This window comes from Thamnophis elegans, chromosome 1, assembly GCF_009769535.1.
Source record: "Thamnophis elegans isolate rThaEle1 chromosome 1, rThaEle1.pri, whole genome shotgun sequence".
NCBI lineage: Eukaryota > Metazoa > Chordata > Lepidosauria > Squamata > Colubridae > Thamnophis > Thamnophis elegans.
In genome coordinates, this window is record NC_045541.1 from 142,616,137 (window position 1) to 142,641,235 (window position 25,099).

The 25,099-nt window shown below is 42.5% G+C and overlaps 1 protein-coding gene across 2 annotated transcripts in view; it reads right to left on the reverse strand.

Moving 5' to 3' along the window:
• The window catches only part of SYNE3 (spectrin repeat containing nuclear envelope family member 3), an 84,836-nt gene that overhangs the window by 44,864 nt on the left and 14,873 nt on the right, over window positions 1–25,099 (reverse strand). Inside the window, exons 2-7 of one of the 2 annotated variants that reach the window (XM_032233790.1) lie at window positions 15,046–15,203; window positions 9,459–9,631; window positions 8,339–8,648; window positions 2,934–3,095; window positions 1,275–1,619; window positions 166–302 (exon numbers count right to left, since the gene is read on the reverse strand). In XM_032233790.1, the coding sequence (XP_032089681.1) occupies window positions 166–302; window positions 1,275–1,619; window positions 2,934–3,095; window positions 8,339–8,648; window positions 9,459–9,631; window positions 15,046–15,189 (1,271 nt within the window). In that variant the 5' untranslated portion in view covers window positions 15,190–15,203. The remainder of the gene's footprint in view (window positions 1–165; window positions 303–1,274; window positions 1,620–2,933; window positions 3,096–8,338; window positions 8,649–9,458; window positions 9,632–15,045; window positions 15,204–25,099) is intronic. The other variant, XM_032233800.1, reaches the window with a different exon arrangement.

Sequence of the window (25,099 nt, forward strand, 5' to 3'; positions counted from 1 at the left end):
AAGTCAAGAGATGTAATTTGCCATTGCCTTCTTTCAGATTTTTATTTCTTAATTTTGAAACAATATATTGTCTATATCAGTCCTTTCATTGAAATGTATTTTTGGAACTACCTGATCCCGTGCTGTCATTTATTCTGAATTATGCCACTTCCTTCAGCAAAATACCTTTGATATTCTTGTATGGCATGGATCACACTGTCAGAGAGAGGCTGTAAGTCTTGTGAAAATTTGAACAACTCCTTCAGTTGAATCTTCAGTTTCTCAGCCTTTGGTTCTTCTGCTGTAAGGTTTGCCTTCGTTGCCTTAAAAACAAAATTATTGTCAAGAAATATTGACATACATAGCTGTGTTTGTTTTTTAAAATCTGCAATTAAATTCAAACTCCAAACATATAAATAAAAACACAGTCACAATATAGCATAAATGTATGTCTCATAATAAAAGCAAACTTACAGTGGCAACTTCTCCCATCCTAATGCTTCATAAAAGTCATAGATTAAAAACACCCCGAAACCTCAACTGAAGAAAACTCATCAGCTTGTGATGAAAGTTTAAGAGGAAACAAACAATGGTGTCTTTCATTATTTCATAAAGTAAAGATAAGGTTTCCCACACATGCATGCTAGTCATTCCAGTCTCTAGGGGGCGGTGCTCATCTCCGTTTCTAAGCTGAAGAGCCAGCGCTGTCCAAAGACGTCTCCATGGTCATGTGGCCAGCATGACTAAATGCCAATGATACACAGAACACTGTTACCTTCCCACCAAAGGTGGTTCCTATTTTTTCTACTTGCATTTTTACATGCTTTCGAACTGCTAGGCTGGCAGAAGCTGGGACAAGTAACGGGAGCTCACTCCATTACGCAATACTAGGGATTCAAATCACCAAACTGCCAACCTTCTGATTGACAAGCTCAGCGTCTTAGCCACTGAGCCACTGGATCCCTTCATTTCATAAATTAGCTACAGGTAAAAGTGACTTATGCATTTCCACCAACATTTATACAAAATTTGCAAAACAAGAAAAAAGACTTAGGATTGCCTCATGTTAATATCAGTTTCTTAGTAGGAATAGAACAAAGGATGCCAGTTCCAATGAAATGGAACATCCTGGATAAGGGCACAATTCATTGGGACCCATTAAAATGTTGCCCTGAAGATGTCTCAACCATTTATTTTAATGTAATTGTATCTGCATAGACGAGCAAGCTTTAATTTCACTGTCATTTCATTATGTGCCTTTGTTCCTAGTTGTTTACTATTCAATAAATACTCACCATGTATTCTCTCCATAGAGAAATTAAATCCTCATCACTTCTCACAATATCATCCTTTTCAAAGTGGTTTCCTAGTCTTTTCAGCCTTTTACGGAATTCTTGAACATCAGTTTCGAGCACCCTGGCCTGGGTGTGGTAGGTGTTTTCGGACTGAAGGCTCTTCAGCAGTTTCTCCTCTTCCTCCACACTCACTAGCTTTATATTCTCCAGGAGTTTTTTCAATTCCTCAAGCTCAGCCTTCATCATTTCTGCCCCCAGGGGAGAGGTGTTTTGCATTACATCTATAGACTGTGCTTCTAAATGTTTCCATTTCTTTTCTCCACTCCTTATATCTTTTGTAATATCCTGCAGGAGAAAAGAGTTGCGAAGTGAGTTATTTCCAATCTGACATGTAGAAAATACGAGTACTGAGACAGCATTGCTGTCTATGGACACAAAAAAAAGGCCAGCGTGCCTTGTGCCTGGTTACCCAAAAATTTTTGAATGGCCATCATGCCGGGAATGTCATAACTATGAATCCACCAGACCCAGGCTGGATCAGGCAACAGTGGTTCTTGGATTTATGTCACATCTCTGTTGGGGAACAATGTGTGCATCTTCTGCCCTTACCAGCGTGCCGGACCACTTCTGATATTATTACACATTGTATGATACTAATATCTTCTGAAATGGAGCACTTCTAAATGCTTGGTCCATTCATCAAAACAAGATATATAACTTAAAATAAAAATATCTAGAGGTCACATAAAATCCCTGACTACTAGCAATTCATAAGAATTTTATATCTTATGGTAACAGAGAAGAGCCAAGGTGGCGCAGTGGTTAAATGCAGCACTGCAGGCTACTGCTAGATCAGCAGGTCAGCGGTTCAAATCTCACCGGCTCAGGGTTGACTCAGCCTTCCATCCTTCCGAGGTGGGTAAAATGAGGACTCAGATTGTTGTTGGGGGCGATATGCTGACTCTCTGTAAACCGCTTAGAGAGGCCTGAAAGGCCTATGAAGCGGTATATAAGTCTACTGCTATTGCTATTGCTAGTTTTAGTCCCTGAAGGCAGGGAAAAACTTCCAAATTCTAATAAACTGGATCTCATGGCTGTAGTAAATCCAGACAATTTAAAAGCACAAATGAAAAATCCATTCAAATTTGATTTTATATTTCATGTTACAGATTTATTATTCTTTAATATGGGCGTAAAGGTACTTTTAGATGCATTTCCAGTAATAATCAACATGGATATTACCATTCTTTGAATTTTGCTGGAGCAGAAAGAAGTTCCAGGAGCTTTAAACCTCTGCTCGGTAAACTGTAAAACAGTGTGCAAAACACAGCACAATCCTTTAAAAATAAAAATAACTCTGGAGGAATCTACATTCGATGGGGGTGGGGGAACTGGTGTTTTTTGACCGATGCCCTGTTAATACAAGTAGTGCAGGGAGCAGGATTGGGTAAGTCATAGATCCCTGCTTGTGGGGAAATGATGGGCATGTTTCAAGGAAATTAAATAAGTCAAGATGTTGGTTACAACTGCATAAATTAAGTCATCTTGATATTTTTTTAAAAGGTTCCTTCACAGAGGCTCCTGGCAGCTTAAAAAAACAGAACTCCAACATCTTAGCAAAACAACACCTTCACAGAAATAACTTCAGCAATCAAATACCTGTAATGCTTTGATTTTATTTTCTGCTGGCAGTTTTGATTCTTGATTGAGACAGCAGTTTAATCTTTCTGTTAGCTGAGTCAGCCATAGCCGAAACTGGTCAACATTGGTCTTATATAGCTTGTGCTCTGTTGTTATCTTTTCAAGTAACATCACTCTTCTCTGAAACAAGAGAAATATCCCAAAGGGAAAGACTGTTGTTTTTTTAAAAAATAAACTCAATGTCAGGATTGGAAGCCATCGTGGGATAGGGCCTCAAGCCTGACACAGATTCAAACATAGTTACTATGGGAAACTGGGAGCGGGGATGGTATGAAGCTTGGGAGATGTGTAGCCATAATAACATTCCTTCTCAGAAAGTCAAGGTCGCCTTATCCCTGCACCTGGATGGAGGTGGACGGGAGGAATCTTCATCCACAGCAGTAACTGATTGGACCATTTGATGGGTTTGTGGATGTTGGGGTAAGGTCTTGAACTTTCAACTGGGTGGGGAAAACCTGGAAGCTTTCAGATTTGGGTTTTCCCAGATGTGCCAACATGGCTCTTCTAATAAATTGGTGTTTTGAGGAACATCTTGCCTCGAGCTATTATTTCATAGAGGATGTTATTTGGAACCCTGACAACTTCTCATTAATGACAGCATTTCAAGTACTGAATTGAAAATAAAAACACTTGCAGGAAATAACAGAAATCATTTAAGAAAAAATACACAGTTCAATATGCATTATCTCTGCAGGTTTTTCAATGTAATGTTCCACTAGGGGGCCCTTGTGAGTTATTCAAAAATTTAAATTCCTAATTCCCCGCCCCCCTCTTTTGTGGGACAATATAAAGGGAACTATACAGGCAGTTCCCTCAGGGCAAATATGCAAACATGCAAACCAGTACTAGTGTAGCTCCAGGGTTAGCTAACACTCCTCATCAATTGGATAATTTTCTGCTAAAGGCAAGAGAGAAGGTTTCTGGATGAGACCAAGGACCCACCTATCAAACATCCAGCAGCCAGTTTTCTACAGTGGCAACTTATTAACAAGCCAGTAAGGCAATAACTCTCCTCCAATGTTTTCCATTTATACTCCCTTGGAATATAGAAGTTTCATTCAGACCTCAATATTAGCAAGACTACAAGCAGAGGTAGATTGAATTTTGTCTGAGTTACTCTCTTTATAATAGCATTGCAATCGGAAGACAACTGCAGATAGGGGTGTTCTTGGTGAGTGTAAAAAAAAAGTCAAGGTGGTAGCCATGAGTAAAGCAAGCATTTTGACCTTTTTTTTGACACCCTCTTGTGAATGCCCTAATTGCTTGTGACTGCAATTGGAATAAAAGAGGAATAAAATTTGTTCTGCCATGTATTACATTAAAAATGCTCTTTCCAAAATCTGCCATTAAGTTCTGTGGAGAGAGCCTTCCACAGGTAGGAATGGCTCTCCCCTTCTGACCTCAAACTCATTTGGGCGGAGGTGGTGGGGGGACACATTTTCATTGCAACTGACAGGAGAAAAAAAAAAGTTGAGAACTTTTCCATCTCACAATAAGGGTCCCAATCCCGGAGAAGGGATTTCACAGACTCCTCTGGAGTTTGGGATGGCTCATAAATTCAAAACAAACAAACAAACAGAAAGGGCTGTTTAAAATTTTGCACTGCTAACATGAGAAGGGAGCAATGCAGGATCCCTGCAAGTGACAGACTATTAGCAGAGTTGAAAAGCAAAAAGGGGATAGAATTATTTGCCAAAGAAAGAAGGGTATATGATTACTTACAATACTATGAAGGTTTTCTTTATGCTAAAACATATTTTAGAGCCGTGATGGCAAACCTAGGGTGCTTGTACCACAGGTGGCATGCGGAGCCATTTCTGAGGGCACGCGAGGCATTGCCCTATCAGCTCCGCCACACATGCGTGCTGGCCAGCTGATTTCAGCCTTCATATTTGGTCATTTTTCATCCTCCATAGGCTTCCCTGAAGCCTCCGGAGGGGGAAAAATAGGCCATTTCCAGCTTCTGAGGGGAGCAGGGGGGCCATATTTGTCCTCCCCAGGCTCCTAGAAAGCCTCTGGATCCTGGGGAGGGCAAAAAATGGGGTTGTGCCCACATGTGCGGAGGGGGGGGGAGATCCCGCACATGTGTAGGAGATTGTACCCATGCATGCGGGGGGAGCACACATAGAGTTATCGTATTTTTCAGAATATAAGACGCACCAGAGTATAAGACGCACCCAGGCTTTGAAGAGGCAATTTTTTTTAAAAAAAGTAGGTAGGTAGATAAAGGGATAGAGAGGGAGAGAAAGAGAGAGAAATAGAATAGATAGGTAGGTAGATAAAGGGAGAGAGGGAGGGAGGGAGAGAGAGAGAGAGAGAGATACAGTAGATAGGTAGGGAGAGAGAGAGAAAGTATGTAGGTTGATAGGTAGAGGGATATATAGAGAGAAATAGAGAGAAATACAGTAGATAGATGGGGGGGAGAGAGTAGGTAGGTAAGTATATAGGTAGATAGATAGAGGGAGATAGGGAGAGGAAGAGGGAGGGGTAGGAGGAGAGAGAGAGAGAGAGAAATACAGTAGGTAAGCAGGGAAAGAGAGAGAGAGAGTAGGTAGGTAGATGTTTCCAGGAGTATTTATCCATGTGCTGGAGAAGGAAATAGCTGACAACCTGTAGCACCTAAAACTTTGTTTCTGCTGGGACAGCACTTGATCAATGTAATTCTCATCAACCGCTCCTACTAAACAGGGGAAAGGGGGAAAAAGGTTTTGGCACTCTGCAAACCTCCCCAAAATGTCCCATATTTCGTGAAAATGCCCCCCCTTTAAAGGCATGAATAGCCTTCAGGGGGCTTGAAGAGTGCTTGGGGGGGGGGCAAAAACGAGCAAAAAAGGGCCCGTTTTTCATGTAAATGGGCCTTTTTTGTCAAAACAATTGCATCCATAGCCTTATGGAGCTTATAGAGTGCTGCTGGGGGCTGGGGGGGCATACAACAGCCCATTTGTTGCTCATTTCTGCCCTCTTTAGCCCCCAGGAGTTGTCTGAAAGCCTCCATAAGGCTATGCACGGCCATTTTGATGAAAGGGTGGGCTTCAGAAGGCAAAAAATGGTGTATTCAGTGTATAAGACACACCCAGATTTTCAGCCTCTTTTTAGTCTTATACTCCAAAAAATACAGTATGTGTGTGGACACGCGTACGCAGGAACCCACCCACCCTGGTGTTCCTCCTGCTTTTGGCACATGATGGCAAAAAGATTAGCCATCACTGTTTTAGGGTATCCCTAAATTGTAATTCGGTGCAAATCTGTTTCCTTTCTGAGGGATGAGGCTCCAGTGAATTGGTACAAATAGATAGGAAGGGTTTCTTTGGTTAAAAAAAACGTATGAATTTTAACAGAAAAAAACCCTGCTTGTGATTTTTATCTGTTTCAAACATTTTCCTCCTGACCCCCCTTTCTTTCTGGTGTATCTCTTTGTTTATAAGGATAATTTACTTACCTTTCTAAAATCAGAATAAAAATAAAGTACAAAAATAAAATGTTACCAAGGTTAATTTAAAGCCAAGAAACTACATTTTGTAGTCAATTATCATGATTGAAAATGAAGTGTTTTAGAAATAAAATGAATCACTAGTCAGAAGAATAGAGTGTGAAATTTTTCACAGGAACCATCTCAAAGAGTGCTCTACAGAAAAGGTTATTATGAACCACAAATTTGAATTGATGTATCACAAAGAATGATTTAAGCTTTGCGCATCAGGAACACCACTTTCTTTGGAACACAATGTACAATAAAAGCCTTGGAAAACCGAAGGGTGAAGTTCTGAAACTGTTCTTCAAGTGTAACCAATGCAACAATTAGGGAAAAAATAAATTTGTTAGCAAATGGATAGTTTCTTTTCAGTCACGATTGCCTCTTCTTAACTGCATACATTTAAATACATGCAGATCGTAATGGTCCTTCTTGTTATTTGCTTTCATATTTGGGCCAGAGTTGTAGCGGTAACGTTTGTTATATCCATTACATAAAATATGAAAGTCATTTCATATAAATGTATTTATGACGCAAAGATCTAGAGGATTATGTGATTGGGAGGAAGGTTTAACATTAAACCCAAGACAGATGTGGTATCCCAATTTGATTTGGAAGCTTTAGAAGTTATTTGGAAGGATGAGCAAGAGGCTGAGCAGTATATAAATTATTCCTGTGTCTAGGTTCACTCTGAAGTGTGAAAATAAACAGATGAGGGAAACCAATAATGAGATTTAAAATAGTATGACATCATGTATCCAGATACTGCAGAATGTTTAGACTGTTCCTGATTTTCTATGCAACATGTCTATGCATTCATTAAGTGGTCAATAAAAAAGGGTTTTTTTCCACCCTACTAATAAAGAGTGTTTTTACTGTTCTACCTCCATTCTTCTCAGTTTTGTCAACTATAGTATGAAATACTTCTAAAGTAGTAGACAACTTTTGCCCTAAGCCTTTCCTTTGGATTTGGTTCCAAATACTATTGAAATTCCAACTAACGGTAGAATGAGAGGCCATCTCTAGTAATTATTTACACAGTATTATTGTAATAATAGTCACCCAAGTTTTTAGGCTATGCATAGCTGAAGATATAATGAGAAGAGAGGAGGAACAAAGATATTGTATATATTTCAGTTGTACAATTGACAAAACTGGGAAGAATGGAGGTAGAACAGTAAAAATACTCTTTATTAGTAGGATGGAAGAATGCATGTTACTCCTAGCTGGTATTCAATTGAAGCATTAAAACTGCTCAGCTTAAAAGGGGAAAGGCCATATTTACAAGAGGCCTAAAATACTTCATAAGCACGAGAAAATAACACATAGAAAAGAGACCACATTTATCCTGATCAAATTTGCCTGCCTCAGCCCTCAACCCACTGATGATTTATGTGGCTCAGTTTAATGTGTAAATATGAAAGAGCCAAGGTGGTGCAGTGGTTAGAGTGCAGTACTGCAGCTGACTGCTAGCTGCAGTTCAGCAGTTCAAATGTCACCAAGGTTGACTCAGCCTACTATCTTTTCGAGGTGGGTAAAATGAGGAGCCAGACTGTTGGGGGCAATATGCTGACTCTGCACTTAGAGAGGGCTGTAAAAACACTATGAAGTGGTATATAAGTCTAAGTGCTATTGCTATAATCTTTAAAGTCTATAAAGTATGTGTGAACTTGGGCACTGAGGTTTACTCAACCATCAGGACCAAGGAGAAGCATGGTAAATCATATGATCTCTGCCAACATCTGCAACTCCCGATCAAAACAAAAGGGAATTCGCTGATCTGTCTGCTGGGGGGGGGGGGCAAATTAAATATAGGGGAAAGGAGCAGAGGACACCTACTGCAACATCTACTTTGCTCTTCTATTTGGCCTTCACTCTGAATTTTTCTCACCTCTGCTTCGTTCTTGATTTCTTCATATTCTTCCTTCATCTTTTCTCTGGCATCTTCATCGACACTTGTATCTCCAATCCGGTTATAGAGAGATATGGCTTCCTCTAGTAGCCGATCCAGCAAAGATGACCGATTCTGAACATCTTTCAGTAGGATCTGAGCATGGCTAAACTGCCACTGCTTCTCCTTTAAGCCAAGCTGCAACTCTATGTCAGGTTCCAAGGTCACCTTCATGTTGTGAAGCCAGGTGTAAAATTCATCCTGGGCCTTCAAGTATTCACTCCAATGCAACCACACCCACTCAATGCGGCTGTTGAAACAGAAAAGACAGCTAAGTACATTAATTCTGCCTTCTCCAACATTAAAGAGAATCATCTCTGGATAGTATGACCAGTAGCAGGTGATAGTTGTATCCAGAGGGCACTAAACTAGTTATTGTTAGTTGTGAAGTGTCCAACTCATCACAGCCCCATGGACAACATTCCTCCAGGTCTTCCTGTCCTCTACCATCCTCTGGAGTCCATTTAAGCTCAACTAAACTAGATAGTCTACAATTATAAATAGTACTTGCCAATAAATTCCAACATCAAAATATGGCATTTGTTTAAGAATAGCGTAGCGTAGCGTAGCGTAGGGTAGGGTAGGGTAGGGTAGAGTAGAATATAATAGAATGGAATGGAATAGAATAGCATTTTTTATTGGCCAAATGTGATTGGACCCACAAGGAATTTGTCTTTGGTGCATAGGCTCTCAGTGTACATAAGGAGAATAAAATACACTCATCAGGAATAAAAAGATACAACATTTAATGATAGTCAAGGTTAATAATAAGCTATCAAATCGTACTAGTAAACAAATAAAACAATATAAATTGAAAGATACAAGCAGCATCATTATATAAATGAGAAGAGATACGTACTAGGAAGGAAGAGAAGTCTTCCTTTACAGTCTTAAATTATTTGACAGTGTTGTGGCAATTAATTGTTAAGTAGAGCGTTGGCATTCAGGAAAAACCTAAAAGGTTGTGGGCCATTTTCTGTCTGGCTTAAGAGGTTTCTGCTCAGAAAACTCTTAAAAGCCATTGGTGGGCGACCTAATGGGAGGCACTTGGGAATCTTACCTGTGACAATGAGTAATGTATATGGCTGTTTCTTCCCACATGGCTTTAACATCTTTTAGCCTGGATAATATTTCATGCTTTTGCTCTTCACTGATACACTGAAGCAGAGCATCAGCCTTCATTAGGACCAGGTCCATTTTCAACCGGCCTTCAGGTTCCAATGCACAAATTTTCTATTAGGAAGAATCATACATGGAAATTAAAATTAAATTAAAACATGAATATATTCTTTAACGAGGTTTTTTTTTTAGAAACATACTTAAAAAGAAAAAAAAACTAGATCCATACTCTTTTAACACTGGAAAATTATGGACTATAGACTATCGGTTGCTTCATTCAGAGTAAACAGAAGGAAATGCATTGAGTGAGTGAATGGAAAGGAAGAAAACGGATAAAGGAGGCTTTCTCATAATAGGGTTAATTCAATCTTCCCATCCTGTGCTTTAAAATAATTCCTGCACAGGGGAATTTTAACTGACATAATTTAATATAAATTGTGTGTTTCTGTACTATATGATTATATGTCATCATTTTCCAGTAAATAAAGCCGGGTTAGGATTATACTATTAGGGGCACATTTTAACTGAATGTCACATCAATTGATTTAATTAAGTTAATGAACTACAAATTAATCTTCTAGCAAGGTGGACATTTAACAGAATTAGACCTCCACATTTATTGTGCAATTTTGTGCATTTTGCTCTGAGAAATACTGGACAGGAGACTAAGAGCTACGAGGATAGATGCATGTATGCATGTCAAAGAGTGTGTGTGTGTGTGTGTGTGTGTGTGTGTGTGTGTGTATTAGATGATACTGCTGAGATTATTTTAAAATAGTGACTTTTTTCTTTCCTCCCCATCTCCCTGCCCCCTTTTGGGGGAACTGCTTTTGTGATCTTGAAAGCAGATACAATCCTATTTTCAGCATTTCGGTAATACCAAGCCTCTACTCCTAACAATCAATTATCATTCTAAAGCTATTCAGCAGATTTCCATTGGATTTCGGTGGTTGACAGGCAGGGGTGGGTTTCTCGCCCCGTTCCAACCGGTTCGGTTGGAACGGGGCCGGTGGCGTCCTCGTGCATGCGCGCAGTGCACACATGCGTACTAGCGTCTGTGCGATGCTCCAGCTGCTCCTGGAGGATCGCGCAGGCGCTGTATGCGTCCTGCGCATGCGTGGAAGCGCAGAACTCGTCAAAACCGGGTAAGAAATGCGGGCAGGCGGGTGGACCCTTCGGCCAGGGACCGCCGCGAACCGCCTGAAACCCACCCCTGTTGACAGGTGAACACTGTGTTGCCTTTAGATGTTTTATCTGCTAAAGATCTTTTTCTCTTTAATGATTATTTTGTTGACACTGGGAATTCCCTTGCAAGGGTTGATTGACAATGTAGTAAGATTAGGAGATGTATGCTGGATAGTGTCAGGGTTCCAAGCAACACCCCCAACGAAAGAAGACTCCGAGGCTCGAGTTTCCTCAAAGTTCCACTTTATTAGAGATGTCATATTGGCACATCTGGGAAAACTTGAATCTGAAAAGTTTCCAGGTTTTCCCCACCCAAAAGAAAGTTCAAGTTCCTGCCCAGCACCCACATGTCCTTCATGTGGTTCAATCAAGCACCATCCAAACTGGAGATCTGGAGTCACCTCATCGCAGCTGCAGGGCAAGCTGGCCTTGACTTTCTGAGAAAGAATGTTATTTTGACTATATATCACCCACACTCTGTATAATCCCCCCTTCCATTTTCCCACAGTAGAAAATGTGGCAAGCCTGAAGTTCCAAAGGTAAAAGATGGCTTCCAGGTCTGACATATAGTGTTGCTGTAAACTAATTTTAGTAGAGTTTTCTTTTTCTTATCTCCTGCCTTAGGTTTTTTACTTTTACTTTCGTACTCTTTTCCCATACCCTTTTCTGCACTTTTCTGTCGCTAATTGCAAGGTACAATAGCACAATGGATATGCATGCATGAGGTTTCCCCGAGTTTATGCCCACTTTCCTCTTGTGTATGGATGAATGCTACATTAGTCCCAGGATAATCCACCACTTGGGAGAATGAATTGTAGAGTATATAGCAGACATTTGCCAAAATCCTATTTATCTCCAATATGTCTTATTCTTATTTGTATATTATGGGCTATTTAAAAGGGGGATTATATAACCAAAGAGACACTATATTCAACTATTTGGGTGCAAAAAAAATGAACAACAGTGGATTAAATTAAGGTCCATTAATAAAAATAATATCTCATCCAGCCTTTAGGCACAACAGTTTTACTCACTTTTCTGCAATGGCTCTGGAGTGTAGGGCACCGGAGACATCCAGAGGGGTAATTCAAAAGGATGGTGGACACCACCATGTGATCAAAACATGCCCATTTTTAAACATATCACACGCACAACACAGTACTTGACTGCATAGTCATGCCCGCCATCTTGTTTCCTACACAACCTCCTGTGGAGCACAGCTCCTTTAGCTGAATGGTGAGGTGGAACATGTGGCTCTTCACCTATTAATGGATTATAATTCCCAGTAGTAGTAGATATGATTAGATATGATTACAGATGACAAACACTAGGAAAGTGTAGTTAGCAAGATTTGGAGAAATACTACTGACTTACTTAGTGGCCATTAATAAATGCAATAAATTTTAAAACTTTTCTTCTTTCAATTATATCTCTGAAAAGAGTGCTGAATATAGTTCTACTCTCATAATTCCTCATCTAGATGACCAGAGGGAACAATTTTAGGAAAGGCGATTATTTGAGGGATTTAAAATAGCCTGACTCCCCAACTCCACATAATAAGCATCATTTATGATTGCCTAAAGTATATCAAATTGTAACTGATGGCTCTGTAGATATATCACGTTTCTGCATTATGATTCACAAATCCTGATGCATGTGGGAAAAAATCCACACCCGTTAATGTCTACAGGGCAGTATAACTTGTGAGCTTAATTTTTGTCCAAAATTGCAGTGAAGGAAGAGGTTTTGGAAATAGTTCTTATGTCAAGAAATCATGTCACAAATGCACAATTATATAATGACAATGTGTGGTTCAGTGGCTTAGAGGTGGAGTTCTCACCTCATAATCAGGAGGCTGTGAGTTCGATCCTAGGTAGAGGCAGATATTTCTCTCTCTGGGCACAATGAGAATATATCTGCTGAACAAAGCACTGCATTGGTGACAGGAAGGGCATCCAGCCAGGAAGACCTGGCAGCCGATCTCTGGACTTTGGAAGCCGGAGAGCCATGCTGGGAGGGTGGCAGCGGTGGCGGCGATGCCCTGGCCCTGCAGGCAGAGCTGGGCCAGGGCATGGTGAGGCTGGGAGGCAAGCGAGCTGGGGGCAGAACAGGCGCTTATGCAACCCCCCTCTCCAGCTGGGCAGAGTGCCGTTCACTGACTTTGGAGTATCCCAAATGTACCAAGCCACGGGAGCTGGCGGGTGGGCAGAGCACCATGTGGCTTGGCACCTTCGAGATACCCCTAGGTCAGAGAAGGTGCTCTGCCCAGGTGGAAAGGGGGTTTGCCAGGTGGCTGCTCATGAGCATGGTCACCTCATGGCTGCTGTGTTGCACTGTTGCAACAGCACAACATAGCCATTCGCCCCTGAGGCTGTGCCCCACTCTTTGGGAGCCCGCTCGCAAGAAAGCAGCCGCCCAGCAACCCCCCTCTCCAGCTGGGCACAGCACTATTCACCAACCTAGTGGAAGGCACCAAGCAACGCAAGGGCCTTTGCCCTCCCCCAGGCTCCCGCGGCTTGGCGCCTTCGGGATACTGTCAGGTTGATGAGTGGTGCTCTGCCTGGCTGGAGGGGGGGTTGTCCAAGTGGCTTATTTTTAGGGGTGGGCTTATATTTTTGCCCACCTGAAAAATACGGCATGGCCTTATTTTCAGGACATGTCATATTTTCGAGGAAACACGTTACATAAGCAATAACATTTGCACAATGCTGTAAGTATAAGCATGATTTTTTTTTGCCCTTCTCTTGTATCTCCCCTGTCAATATTCATGATAATGTTGTTAGTCAAAAAGTTTCCTCACTACCTCTAAGACTAAAGTCAAGGAGAACAATTAGAGGGAGAGACTAGTTTGAATATATTTTATTTATTCATCATATTTATATACCTGCTCATCTCACAAGCAACTCTATAAAAAATCCAGTTTAGATTTAAATTAAAAAAAAGATTTGTTTTTAATAGGAAACAGCAAAAAAGGGTAACATTATTTAGAATAATTTAATTATAGCAATAGATAAAAATTAGCATTACATGTTTAATAATTTTAAGTTAATCACAGAAAAGTATAGAGCATGATCCTCATGCCCTTATAGTCCTGTGTTCTGGCCCCCTTCTGTCCGGTAATGAACACAGACACAGGCGTAGCTGTTTGCCACTCTTTATTCACAGCAATTATAATCCTGTTGGCTGAAAGCCCAAACACGACTCACTGGCAAGACGTTGGCAGCAACCCAGACTCCAACAGACACGGGAACACAAGGGAGACCAGACAAGGAGTTCTCCAGATTACTACGAATGGTTGTGTCCTGCAAAAGTACTCCTCCCCAAGTCTCTTCTTATATACTCTCTTGGGAGGGGCCAAGCCACAACCACCTGGGCTTGATTATCTCTTATGAGTCTGTCTCCGTAACTGCTGCCTCCGTTTGTCCGCCCTCCGTTGCCTGGCATCAGGGACAAACTCCCTTTGATCTTCTCCACTGCTCCATGCCTCAGGTGCCTCCTGGTGGCCAACCAGTCTCTCTGGTCCCTGCTCTGAGTCTGAACCCTGCCCATGGTCCTCCACATCTTCCATAGCAGGCTCATAGGGTTCCTTGCTATCGGAGTCCATCGGCAGCTCCAACGATTCCTGCTGGACCACATCAGTCCTGGGCTGTACTAGAAGTTCTCACGGCAGGAGCTTTGTGAATGCTATAATGGCAATTTATCTGACTAAGAGATTCATGCCTGTCAATGAATTATGATAGCTAAATGGAATTTTCATAGACATAAATAGCATAAGATTGTTGTTGACTTACAAAAGTTCATTTAGTGACCATTCAAAATTACAATGGCACGGAAAAAAGTGACTTATGATTATGTTTCACACTTACGACCATTGTAGCATCCCAATGGTCACGTGATCAAAATCTGGATGCTTGGCAACTGACTCATATTTGTGATGGTTGCAGTGTCCCAGGATCATGGGATCACTTTTTGCGACCTTCTGACAAGCAAATTCAATGGGGAAGCCAGATTCCCTTCACAAGTATGGCAAGAAAGGTTGTAAAACGGGCAACATTCATTTAACAAACGTCTCACTTAACAACAAAAAGTTGGGGCTCAGTTGTGGTCGTAAGTCAAGGACTAACTGTACTTTTGAATAGAAGAAACTAAAGAAAAAATTGCATGGGAAGGACATTGGTTTCTTTTCACACGTGCATCACACTATACACCTCTTAGCGTCATTGTTTTGGTATCTCCATTGTGCATCTGAGCCAGGAGGGCAACTGAAGCAAGATTTCAGAATACGCCTTTATATAATAATCACAACTATAAAAATATTGTTTCTGCGAACATGGGTCTTTTACCTCTGTGTCCCTGAGTCTGGCCTCCAAGGCAGAGCGAGGCCCTTTAGTATTGTCATTGATCCTCAGCCTCTCCTGGATGGTCTTCATCCAATCTTCTGCTTTCTCCACACTGCTGTCAAATTCATTCTGCAACTGCTGGATCATTGCATTAGAAGAGGCTGGGCAGAGAGAAATGGACATAAAAGCATTTGAAACAGGAGTAGAGGTAGGGTGCAATGTTTTTTTTTTAAATTCAGAGCAAGTTTGGTATGTTAGGTGGAGATATTAAAGCCAGGGACAAAGTACAAAGGACAAAGTGTGAATAATTTAAGTATAATAGTATTGATCAATAAACAAGTCCCACTAAACTCCGTTAAATCGATAGAGATTTCAAACTTTAGATCTGATTTTCAAAATGGGGTGATGACAGTGGTGGGTTCTGGATTCTGTTCCAACCAGGACGGTTGGAATGGCCCCAGCATCACCCACATGCACGTGCCCAGTGCGCGCATGTGTTGTAGCTGGAAACAATGCTTCCGCAAGCCTCCGTGACGCTCCAGCTGCTTTTAAAGTGTCGGCAGCTTTAAAACATGGTAAGGAGTGTGGGTGGGCCCTCCGGAGCACCGTACTGGAATGGTACCCAATGCTCTGGGCTGGCTCCGGTACGCCTGTACCGGGGCATAGTGCCTGCAACCCACCACTGGATCACAATCAAATACATGACCAAATATATCTTCTAAATACCAACCAATCATTACAACAAATCAACTATGAGCTTCTTTGTAAGTTCTAGTAGGGGAATGCAACTATCTTATCAAGGGTGGGCTGGTTTGGAGAACCTCTAAATCCCACTCCTGGCTGGCCCCGCCCCTGCCCTGCCCCCTGGCTCTCCCCTCTCAGGAGTCTCCACGTGGCCCATTTTGGATGCGAAGTAAGTGCAGCACCTGCACGGAGGCTCATAGAGGGGGGAAATGGGCCTCCCAGAAGTTTTGGAGGTTGGAAAATGGGCCGGTTTCCGGCCTCTGGAGGGTCTTTGGAGCCTGGGGAAACAGTTTTTGCCCTCCCAGAGGAAAGCCTGGAGGAAAGCCTCCAGAGCCTGGCGGAGGCAAAAACGCCCCACTTCCTGCCGTGGTGCAGGAGGCTGACTAGGCCATGCCCACCATGGCCACGCTCACCCAGCAACTGGGCAGAGAACCCATTGCTGAAATTTTTGAAGCCTACCCCTGTATCTTATACCTTGACCCAAGATCAGTGCACTCCTATCTGAGACAGTCATCCTCTTCCACCAAGAACGCAGCTTCGGGAAGGACACACAAGGAATGGTAAGGGAGGAAGGAGATGCCCCATGTAGCCAGCCAGATCAACTGAGTCAACCCTGGTGATCAATGGGGTGACAGATGTCACAGCCAAATCTCCTTCCCATCCAAATCAGTGGTGAAATTAGCATGTCAGAAAGCAAGCTTTCTCACCCTGCTAATATATAATTTCTATATATTATAGGTACCATCATCAGCACAACCACCATTTTCGCCACCATATTAAAAAGAATCTAATTATATTAGCTCATGCCTACAATTTGAAGAACTGAACCTGTGCTTCAAACTTCTATTCACAGATTGAATGCATATACCCTTTGTCAGTAACCTATAGGACTAGTTCTTTAAAAAAAATGATTTTCTATTAAATACATTTCTTAGTGCTTAATAAACATCTGTTGTCTGGGTATTTAATTTGCTTAACAATACAGATTACTTTCTTAATCTCCACACCTTTTTTCCAACCATTGGTAGAATCAATGTTAATCTATCCATTTCTGCACAATCTAATATTTTCTTGACTATTTCTTCCTCTCGCGGTATATCTTCACTTTTCCAGTATTGTGCAAAAATAATCCCTGCTGCTGATAAGACATGTAATATTAAATACATATTTTTCTTATCACGTTTTTCTGATATCATGCCTAATAAAAACAATTCAGGTTTGAAATCTATGTTTCCTTATTACCATGAGGAACCTATGGTGAACCTATGGCACGCATGCCACATGTGGCACGTAGAGCCCTCTCTGTGAGCATGTGAGCCGTTGCCCCAGCTCAGCTCCACTGTGCATGCACCTGCACCTCCTGATTTTTGGGTCTCTGCTGTGCATGGGCAGGGTGCATGCAGGAGATGTGTGTGCATGTGTGGGGGTCGCACATGGCGGGGTCACACATGCATGTGTGTGGGGAGGGGCACATGCACAGGTGGGGCAGGGCACACAGGGGAGGGGTCTCACACACAGATTGCATTATGGGGGTGTGCATGCACAGACACACTTTCAGCACTCAGCGACAAAAAGCTTAACCATCACTGACCTATACCTATGTGACTAATTTTAAAATGGGTCCACTGTATGAATGGATTTACCTGAATGGCATGCATGTTTATGTGATACTAATACACTTTAGAAAAACTAAGGAGGATCCTTTCTGAGCTGTTTGCCATGTCCACATTCCTTTTGCAGACTAAGCTGCTTCTTATCTGACTCTTCCCCTGCCTACAGTCTCTCAAGGTTATTCCCACTGTACAATTACAGATACTGTACAATTACAGTATCTAATAATACTTCCTTGGTTCTATTGGTTCTTGTTCAAGAGATGCAGTTCTTCCCTAGTTCCTGTCAGGCCTGGAAGCCATCTTTTGCATTGGGCTTCAGGCCAGCCACATTTAATGCTGTGGGAAATTGGGAAGGGGGAATTATATAGAGTGGGGTAGATATAATCAAAATAACATTCCTTTCTCAGAGACTCCGGGACATCTTGCCCTGCACCTGGAGTGGCGTGAAAGGGAGGCATCTCCAGTTGGGATAGTGCCTGATTGGACCATGTGAGGAACATATGGGTGCTGGGCAGGGACTTGAACTTTCATTTGAGTGAGGAAAACCTAGAAGCTTTCAGATTTGGATTTTCCCAGATGTGCCAATATGACATCTCTAATAAATGGAACTTTGAAGAACCTCAAGCCTGAGAATCTTCTTTAATTGGGGGTGTTGCTTGGAACCCTGACCATAATAGATTAGGTTTTTCTGCTAGTATAAAGTCCTTCTATCTATGGCAGGTAAGAAATCTCAGATTCTTACCTGCCACTTACATAAAAATCATTGTTACATTATTCTGGGACTCCCATAAACCTCAGTGGGTGAAGAGCAAGAGAAAAGAAGAATCAGTGATAATTGCACACATTGTTTTGGGAGATTACACATGATTCATGCCAAGATAAAATGTGCTTGTGTCATTTCAATCAAGGTTATCATAACTAACTTACACCTGAAGTTTGAAAGTCACTATTTTGTTTTTATTGCCACTCCTCATTCTTGTTTAACAAGCTCACAGCACAAATGTCCTCAGGCATGTAATAAATTGGAAGATGAAGCTTCCTTTGCAGAAGGCAGAGTTCAGTTAGGGACTGGGTGTGTTTCTTCACAATGATGAAAAAAGTTAATTTAGTATGCATGAAAGAAGACTCTTCAACAACCCCCTCCCCCTCAAAAAAAGCAGCATGGATGGAAGCTGTCAGTTCATGTAGACTTTGAAATGCTTCAAACTTCATTGTGAAAACATGCTTCAAAGTACAGAAGAGTCTGAATGCATCATCCTTTTTCTCAAGACTCTTTCTGGCAGGTGCTTTGGAATCACAGGGAACGATGCAACTACTTTAAAGAGTTGTAAATTAAAGACATTTTTGGAGTTAAATAAAAATGTAAACTATTGTAAACTCTTGGACGAAAATGGTAGAATATGTTGTGCATATTTAAAGTACTGTGTTCAACCTCCCCCTCCCCACCCTCAATTTGCTTCCATCATTGTAAACTGGCTAGCGGTGATGGGCTTCGTCTGGAGAGAGGGAAAACGCTGCCCCATTGAAAGAAGTAGGGCTTCTCTTATTAAAACGTTTCTAATTGTCTAGGTCAGGGATGGTGAACCTTTTAGACACTGAGGACCCAAACTGCATGGGCGCGCATGCCCAAACTGAAAGGTGTGCAATGCCACAGGCATGGTCATGCACAAATGTGTGCATAAGAGGTGGGTTCCGGCAGGCACTACTGCTGCTTCACTCGTGGGGGCACTGTGCGCGCATGCACAATGCAATAAAAAATGTTCTGTGCATGCACAGAGGCAAAAAACAAGGTGGTGGCACCTACAGTGCTGCCCGGAGAGCCAGTTTGGGGGTGTGGCAGGTTCCAGAGACCCAGGCCACTAAACCACTACCGGTTCAGCCAAACTGGTCCAAACCGGTAGGAACCCACCACTGGTGTGCATGTGCAGATGTGTACATGCCCAGACATGCATGTGTGCATGCACGGACACCCAAAGACCGGTTGGCTGGCGGGAGGCAGCGCATACCAACAACGGCAGCACGGCAAGAGGTAAGATTTTTTTCTTTGGTGAGCTTCAGTTTCGTCATTTGCAAGGAATAGAATAGAATAGAATATACTTTATTTGTATGCCGCCCTTTTCCCTGAGGGGACTCAGGGCGGCTCACAACTCAGGGGGAGGGGAGAACAAACAAGTTATAATATGAAAGACAATACATTGTTAAAAGAAAGCACAACAGTCATACCATTCAGGTGGGGTTAGGGTCTTTAGGCCCAGGCCTGCTGGGACAGCCAGATTTTAAGGGCAGTGCGGAAGGTCTGGAGAGTGGTGAGGGTACGAATCTCCACGGGGAGTTCATTCCAAAGGGTCGGAGCAGCCACCGAGAAGGCTCTCCTCCGGGTAGTCGCCAGGCGACATTGGCTCGTAGATGGGATTTGGAGGAGGCCTAATCTATGCGATCTTATCGGTCTAGTGGAGGTAATTGGCAGTAGGCGCTCTCTCAAGGAAACTGAAGCTTACAAAAGAAACACCACGGAGATCTGACCTGGGGCAACACATACCAGCAGAGAAGGCTCTGCATGCCACCTCTGACACGTGTGCCATAAGTTCACCATCATGGGTGTAGGTCTTTATCTTGTGATACTATTTTAAAATGTAATACAATATTCAATTTTGAAGGTTGTGGGGAACAGGGATGGAAACAGTGGAAATAGTTGAAAATTCAGAATGCTGCAAGCTATAATTATCCTGGTTACAATTATTTTATCATATATGTGACTTTTCAGTTTCTTCATTCATATTGCTCTCATCAGTGTTTTGGTTCAAATTATTTTCAAATAAAATCACAAGTGATTTTTATGTATTTCTGATTTAAAAAATCAAGTTGCATAACAGTATAGTGTTTGGTTACTTAAAAGTTACAAAGTAGATTCTCTAGATAAACTCTAAAGGTCCATCTAGACACATTTATCGTAATAACTGGATTAGAACAGGGCTCAGGTAGAGAGTTATATAAAGATGCGGAATTAAATCTCACTGAGAAAATGTTGCTAATGTTGTTGAAGTTTTCCATTTATAGCCACATTTTAAGATATGCTACTGGCAGCAGTACAGTTGTGAACAGTGTAGTTTATTGTGAAGAATGAATATTTCTGAAGCATGCAAAAACGTATCCAATTTCCTCAAATACCAGGATTTTCCCCAAGTTTTTTAATTAAAGGATATAATCCAAGGAAGAATAATCCAAACTATTATTAATTTTGGAGAGATGTATTACAATTTGCTTTAAAATTACCCATTTATCCCTACAAGAAAACTTATTCTATGGCTATGTTCATTCTTCACTCATTTCCTGCAGCCTATCCCATGATTTAATTTTCCTAAATGTAGATAGTGTTGTTTAGGTACTTATTTTACAAATCTTAAATTACCGTAAACCTCATTTAGATTAAAAGCAAAAAATTCTAGAGTAAAGCTCAACTGTGTTTAGATATGGATATTAATCATCAGCCCTCTAAAATGGATGTTTGCCATGACAAATGAAATTCACATGCAAAAGTATCGTATTAAAGTTGGAAGCACCAAGAATTGGCTCAAAGAAAACAATCCTTGCTATTTTGTTGTGGGACAAAGTTCACTAATTAAGATTCTCTGACCAGAATTGTTCTGAACTTTATTTTGCAATAGTTCCAAAGCTACATACTTCTAGACTATCCAGCCATTCCATGCCTTTTCATGGCAGTTTGGGCCCCAAGTGAGTTAGGCTGTAAAATAGCACTGACAAAAACAAATACCAGTAGTGCAAAAACTTGCCTGACCTAGTAGATAAGGCAGCTACTGACAACTTCATCTCTGTGTGGCTCCTTCAGAAACAAAATCATATTGCAGATATATTTAGAGCTAAGGCATATTACGGGATATTTGGGAACAAAGTTCCCAAACTCAAAACGGCGGTGGTGAGACCCCTCCTAAAGAAACCATCGTTAGATCCAGCCATCTTAAACAACTTTCGTCCTGTCTCCAACCTTCCCTTTATCGGGAAGGTTGTTGAGAAGGTGGTGGCCTTTCAGCTTCGACGGGCCTTGGAGGAAGCTAGCTATCTTGACCCCTTCCAGTCCGGCTTCAGACCTGGTTACAGCACAGAAACCGCTTTGGTCGCATTGACCGATGATCTCTGGAGGGCCAGAGATGGAGGCTATGCGTCCATCCTGGTTCTCCTTGACCTCTCAGCGGCTTTCGATACCATCGACCATGGTATCCTTCTGCGACGACTGCGGGAGGTGGGAGTGGGAGGCACTGTTTTGCGGTGGTTCTCCTCCTACCTCTCGGACAGGTCGCAGTCGGTGTTAGTAGGGGGGCAGAGATCGTCCCTGAGGCCCCTAACATGTGGAGTACCTCAGGGTTCGGTCCTATCCCCCCTACTATTTAACATATACATGAAACCGCTGGGCGAGATCATTCGGAGGCACGGGATAAAATACCATCAATATGCGGACGATACGCAATTGTATCTGTCCGCCCCGTGCCAACTCAATGAAGCGGTGGACGTGATGAACCGGGGTCTGGAGGCCGTTAAGAACTGGATGAGTGCTAACAAACTGGTGCTCAACCCGGATAAGACCGAGTGGCTGTTGTGTTTCCCCCCCAATAATTTGGCTAATACACCAACGCTTAGGCTGGGGGGTCAAATTTTATACCCCTCAGATAGGGTCCGCAACTTAGGAGTCCTCCTGGATCCACAGCTGACTTTTGACCACCAGCTGTCAGCTGTGACCAGGGGGGCATTTGCCCAGGTTCGCCTGGTCCGCCAGTTGCGGCCCTACCTAGATCGGGGGGCCCTCACAACAGTCACTCGAGCCCTTGTGATCTCTAGACTGGAATACTGCAATGGGCTCTACATGGGGTTGCCCCTGAAGTGCATCCGGCGACTACAGCTAGTCCAAAATGCAGCCGCGCGAGTGATAGTGGGCGCACCTCGGTTCGCCCACGTTACACCTGTCCTCCGCGAGCTGCACTGGCTGCCTGTTGGTCTCCGGGTGCGCTTCAGGATAAGGATGACCATCTTTAAAGCACTCCATGGTAGTGGATCTGGGTACCTGAGAGACCGCCTTCTGCCGATTACCTCCCTAAATCGACCAATCAGATCGCACAGACTGGGCCTCCTCCGAATTCCATCTGCCAGTCAATGTCGACTGGCGACCACACGGAGGAGAGCCTTTTCTGTTGCTGCCCCGACCCTATGGAACGAGCTCCCCATGGAGATCCGCACCCTCACCACGATCCAGACCTTCCGCGCAGCCCTCAAGATCTGGCTCTCCCAGCAGGCCTGGGGATAGGGCTTCCAATTACCCGCCCGAGTGTTTGATTGTTGAATGAAAGTTGTGTTTTATTATTTTTCTTTTGTTCACAAAGTGTTTGTTTTGACCTTGCACTTCCCCTCCCCTGTGGTTGTAAGCCGCCCTGAGTCCCCTCAGGGAAAAGGGCGGCATATAAATCCCAATAAAACCAAACCAAAAACCAAACCAAAGTAAAATAGGCTGTTTCCTTATGACTCACTTTTGCCTGCACTTCTATTTTCCATAAAGTACTCTTACTATGTCTGTGCATATGTACAGAATGTGCTGGGTTACAAACATATGTTTTCAATTCCAGAAGCAGTTCCTTTGCCATCTAGTGGGTACGTTCAGTTCTGCTTAGAGGGCAACTCCCCATTCTGTCCTTCGGCAGTCTGATTATATTAACCCAGGCCATGGTAAGACCAAACCTGGAGTACCACCTCTAGTTGTGGTCGCCGCAATGCAAAAAAGGTGTTGAGACTCTGGAAAGAGTACAGAGAAGAGCAACAAAGTTGATTAGGGCTAAAATATATAAACGATTGCTGGAATTGGGTATGTCTAGTTTATTGAAAAGAAGGACCAGGGGTGACATGATAGCAGTGTTCCAATATCTCACAGGTTGCTACAAGGAAGAGGGAGTCAAGCTATTCTCCAAAGCGTCTGAGAGCAGGACAAGAAGCAATGGGTGGAAACTAATCAAGGAGAGAAGCAACCTACACATTTCCTGACAGTTAGAACAATTAATAAGTGGAGCAACTTGCCTTTAGAAGTTGTGAATGCTGCAACACTGGAAATTTTTAACAAGATATCGGGGCAACCATTTGTCTGCAATGGTATGGGGCCATGATGGCGAACCTATGGCATGCGTGCCAGAGGTGGCATGCAGAGCCCTCTCTGTGAGCCAGCTGTTCTTCTGGGTTCCAGCGCACACATGTGCACCAGCCAGCTGGTCTTCACACATGCTGGAATGCTGGAAACTGAAGTCCAGCTGGCCAATGCACATGCATGTCCAGAAACACAAAGACCAGCTGGGCAGCACACACATGCGCATTAGCCAACTGGTCTTCGTGTTTCTGGCACTCCGGCATGTGTATGTTCCAGTTTGGTTCACTATCCCTGGTATAGGGTTTCCTGCCTGAGTAGGGAGTTGGCTAGAACACCTCCAAGGTCCCTTCCAACTCTCTTATTCTATATTCCATTGTTGATTCATGATTCTAAGTCTTTTGCCAGGCACTCATAGGTAGCTTACAGTTGGAAGCCAATAGCCAGCACTAACAGAAGAATCACCTATTTAAAAGCAACTGAACAGAAACCCAGAAATCTCTGTTGCAAATATAAGCATTTATGCCATTCTGAAAGTCCCCTTTAGATGGAGTCTCACACATCTTTTTAAACTTTAAGACGTTTGCCCAGAATCTCAAAACTTTGGGCTTTGTTCCTGGCTTAGTCTGGCTAAACCAGCGGCAGACTTGCCCAAGCGAAGCAGAAGCAAAACTTAGCTCCTTGCATTGCCTGGGCAAGCCTATGACAGACACTGGCAGTTCCATCAAGTCTGACAAACTTTGTCATATTGGTATTAAAATAGGATAAATAAAAGTGACATGTTTACATTTTGCCTTGCCTAAATGCCATTGAAATCAGAGTTGTATTCATGGGTGAATGTTCATTCTTCATTTTAGCAAGTCATGCTAAGTTTCAGAAGTCCAACTTAAGCCACATGGAAAATATATAAAGACCTCCTCTACTTGTTGTAGAGCAAGTGGCATTTATTGGAAGCCTACTGCTTCTGAGCCTGGAAATAGGTGGATCCTATCCTTGAGAGGAGTCCTCAGAGCAGAGCTAAATGCTGATTCAGCTGTTATTGGATGGAAAAGCACATGGAGTTGTGAGTAGGGTCTGTGTGACATAAAGGAAACAGCGGCCTGCAGCCTTATATTGCCCCCCCAATACAAGACCTTGTACTGATATCAAACCAGGTGGATGATGATGATACAGTAACCACTCTTCCTCCGAGAGGAAATTAATAATTTGGAAAATCTAATGCAGATAGTCCGCATAAGGTAGAAATGGGGATATTGGCATGTGACTGCAAAAATCTGGATGACTGTTAGATCAAAGAAAGTAGGCACAGAAAATTTAAACGTTGCTATTGTCACCTGGATTTTTGTAAAACAGATTTTGTAGCCCTAATGTAAGTAAAAGCTGACCCAACTCTCACTCAGATGTGTCACTGACTATAAGGGTGATTTTCACATCTGTCCAATTATGCTAATCTTCAGTAGTGTCAGAGAAGAGATCATAAGAAGTTTAGTTGTCCTGCTATGATTGTGTTCTCACCACACATTTCTGCAATTTATTTAAAGAACCAATAGATATATTTGCATAA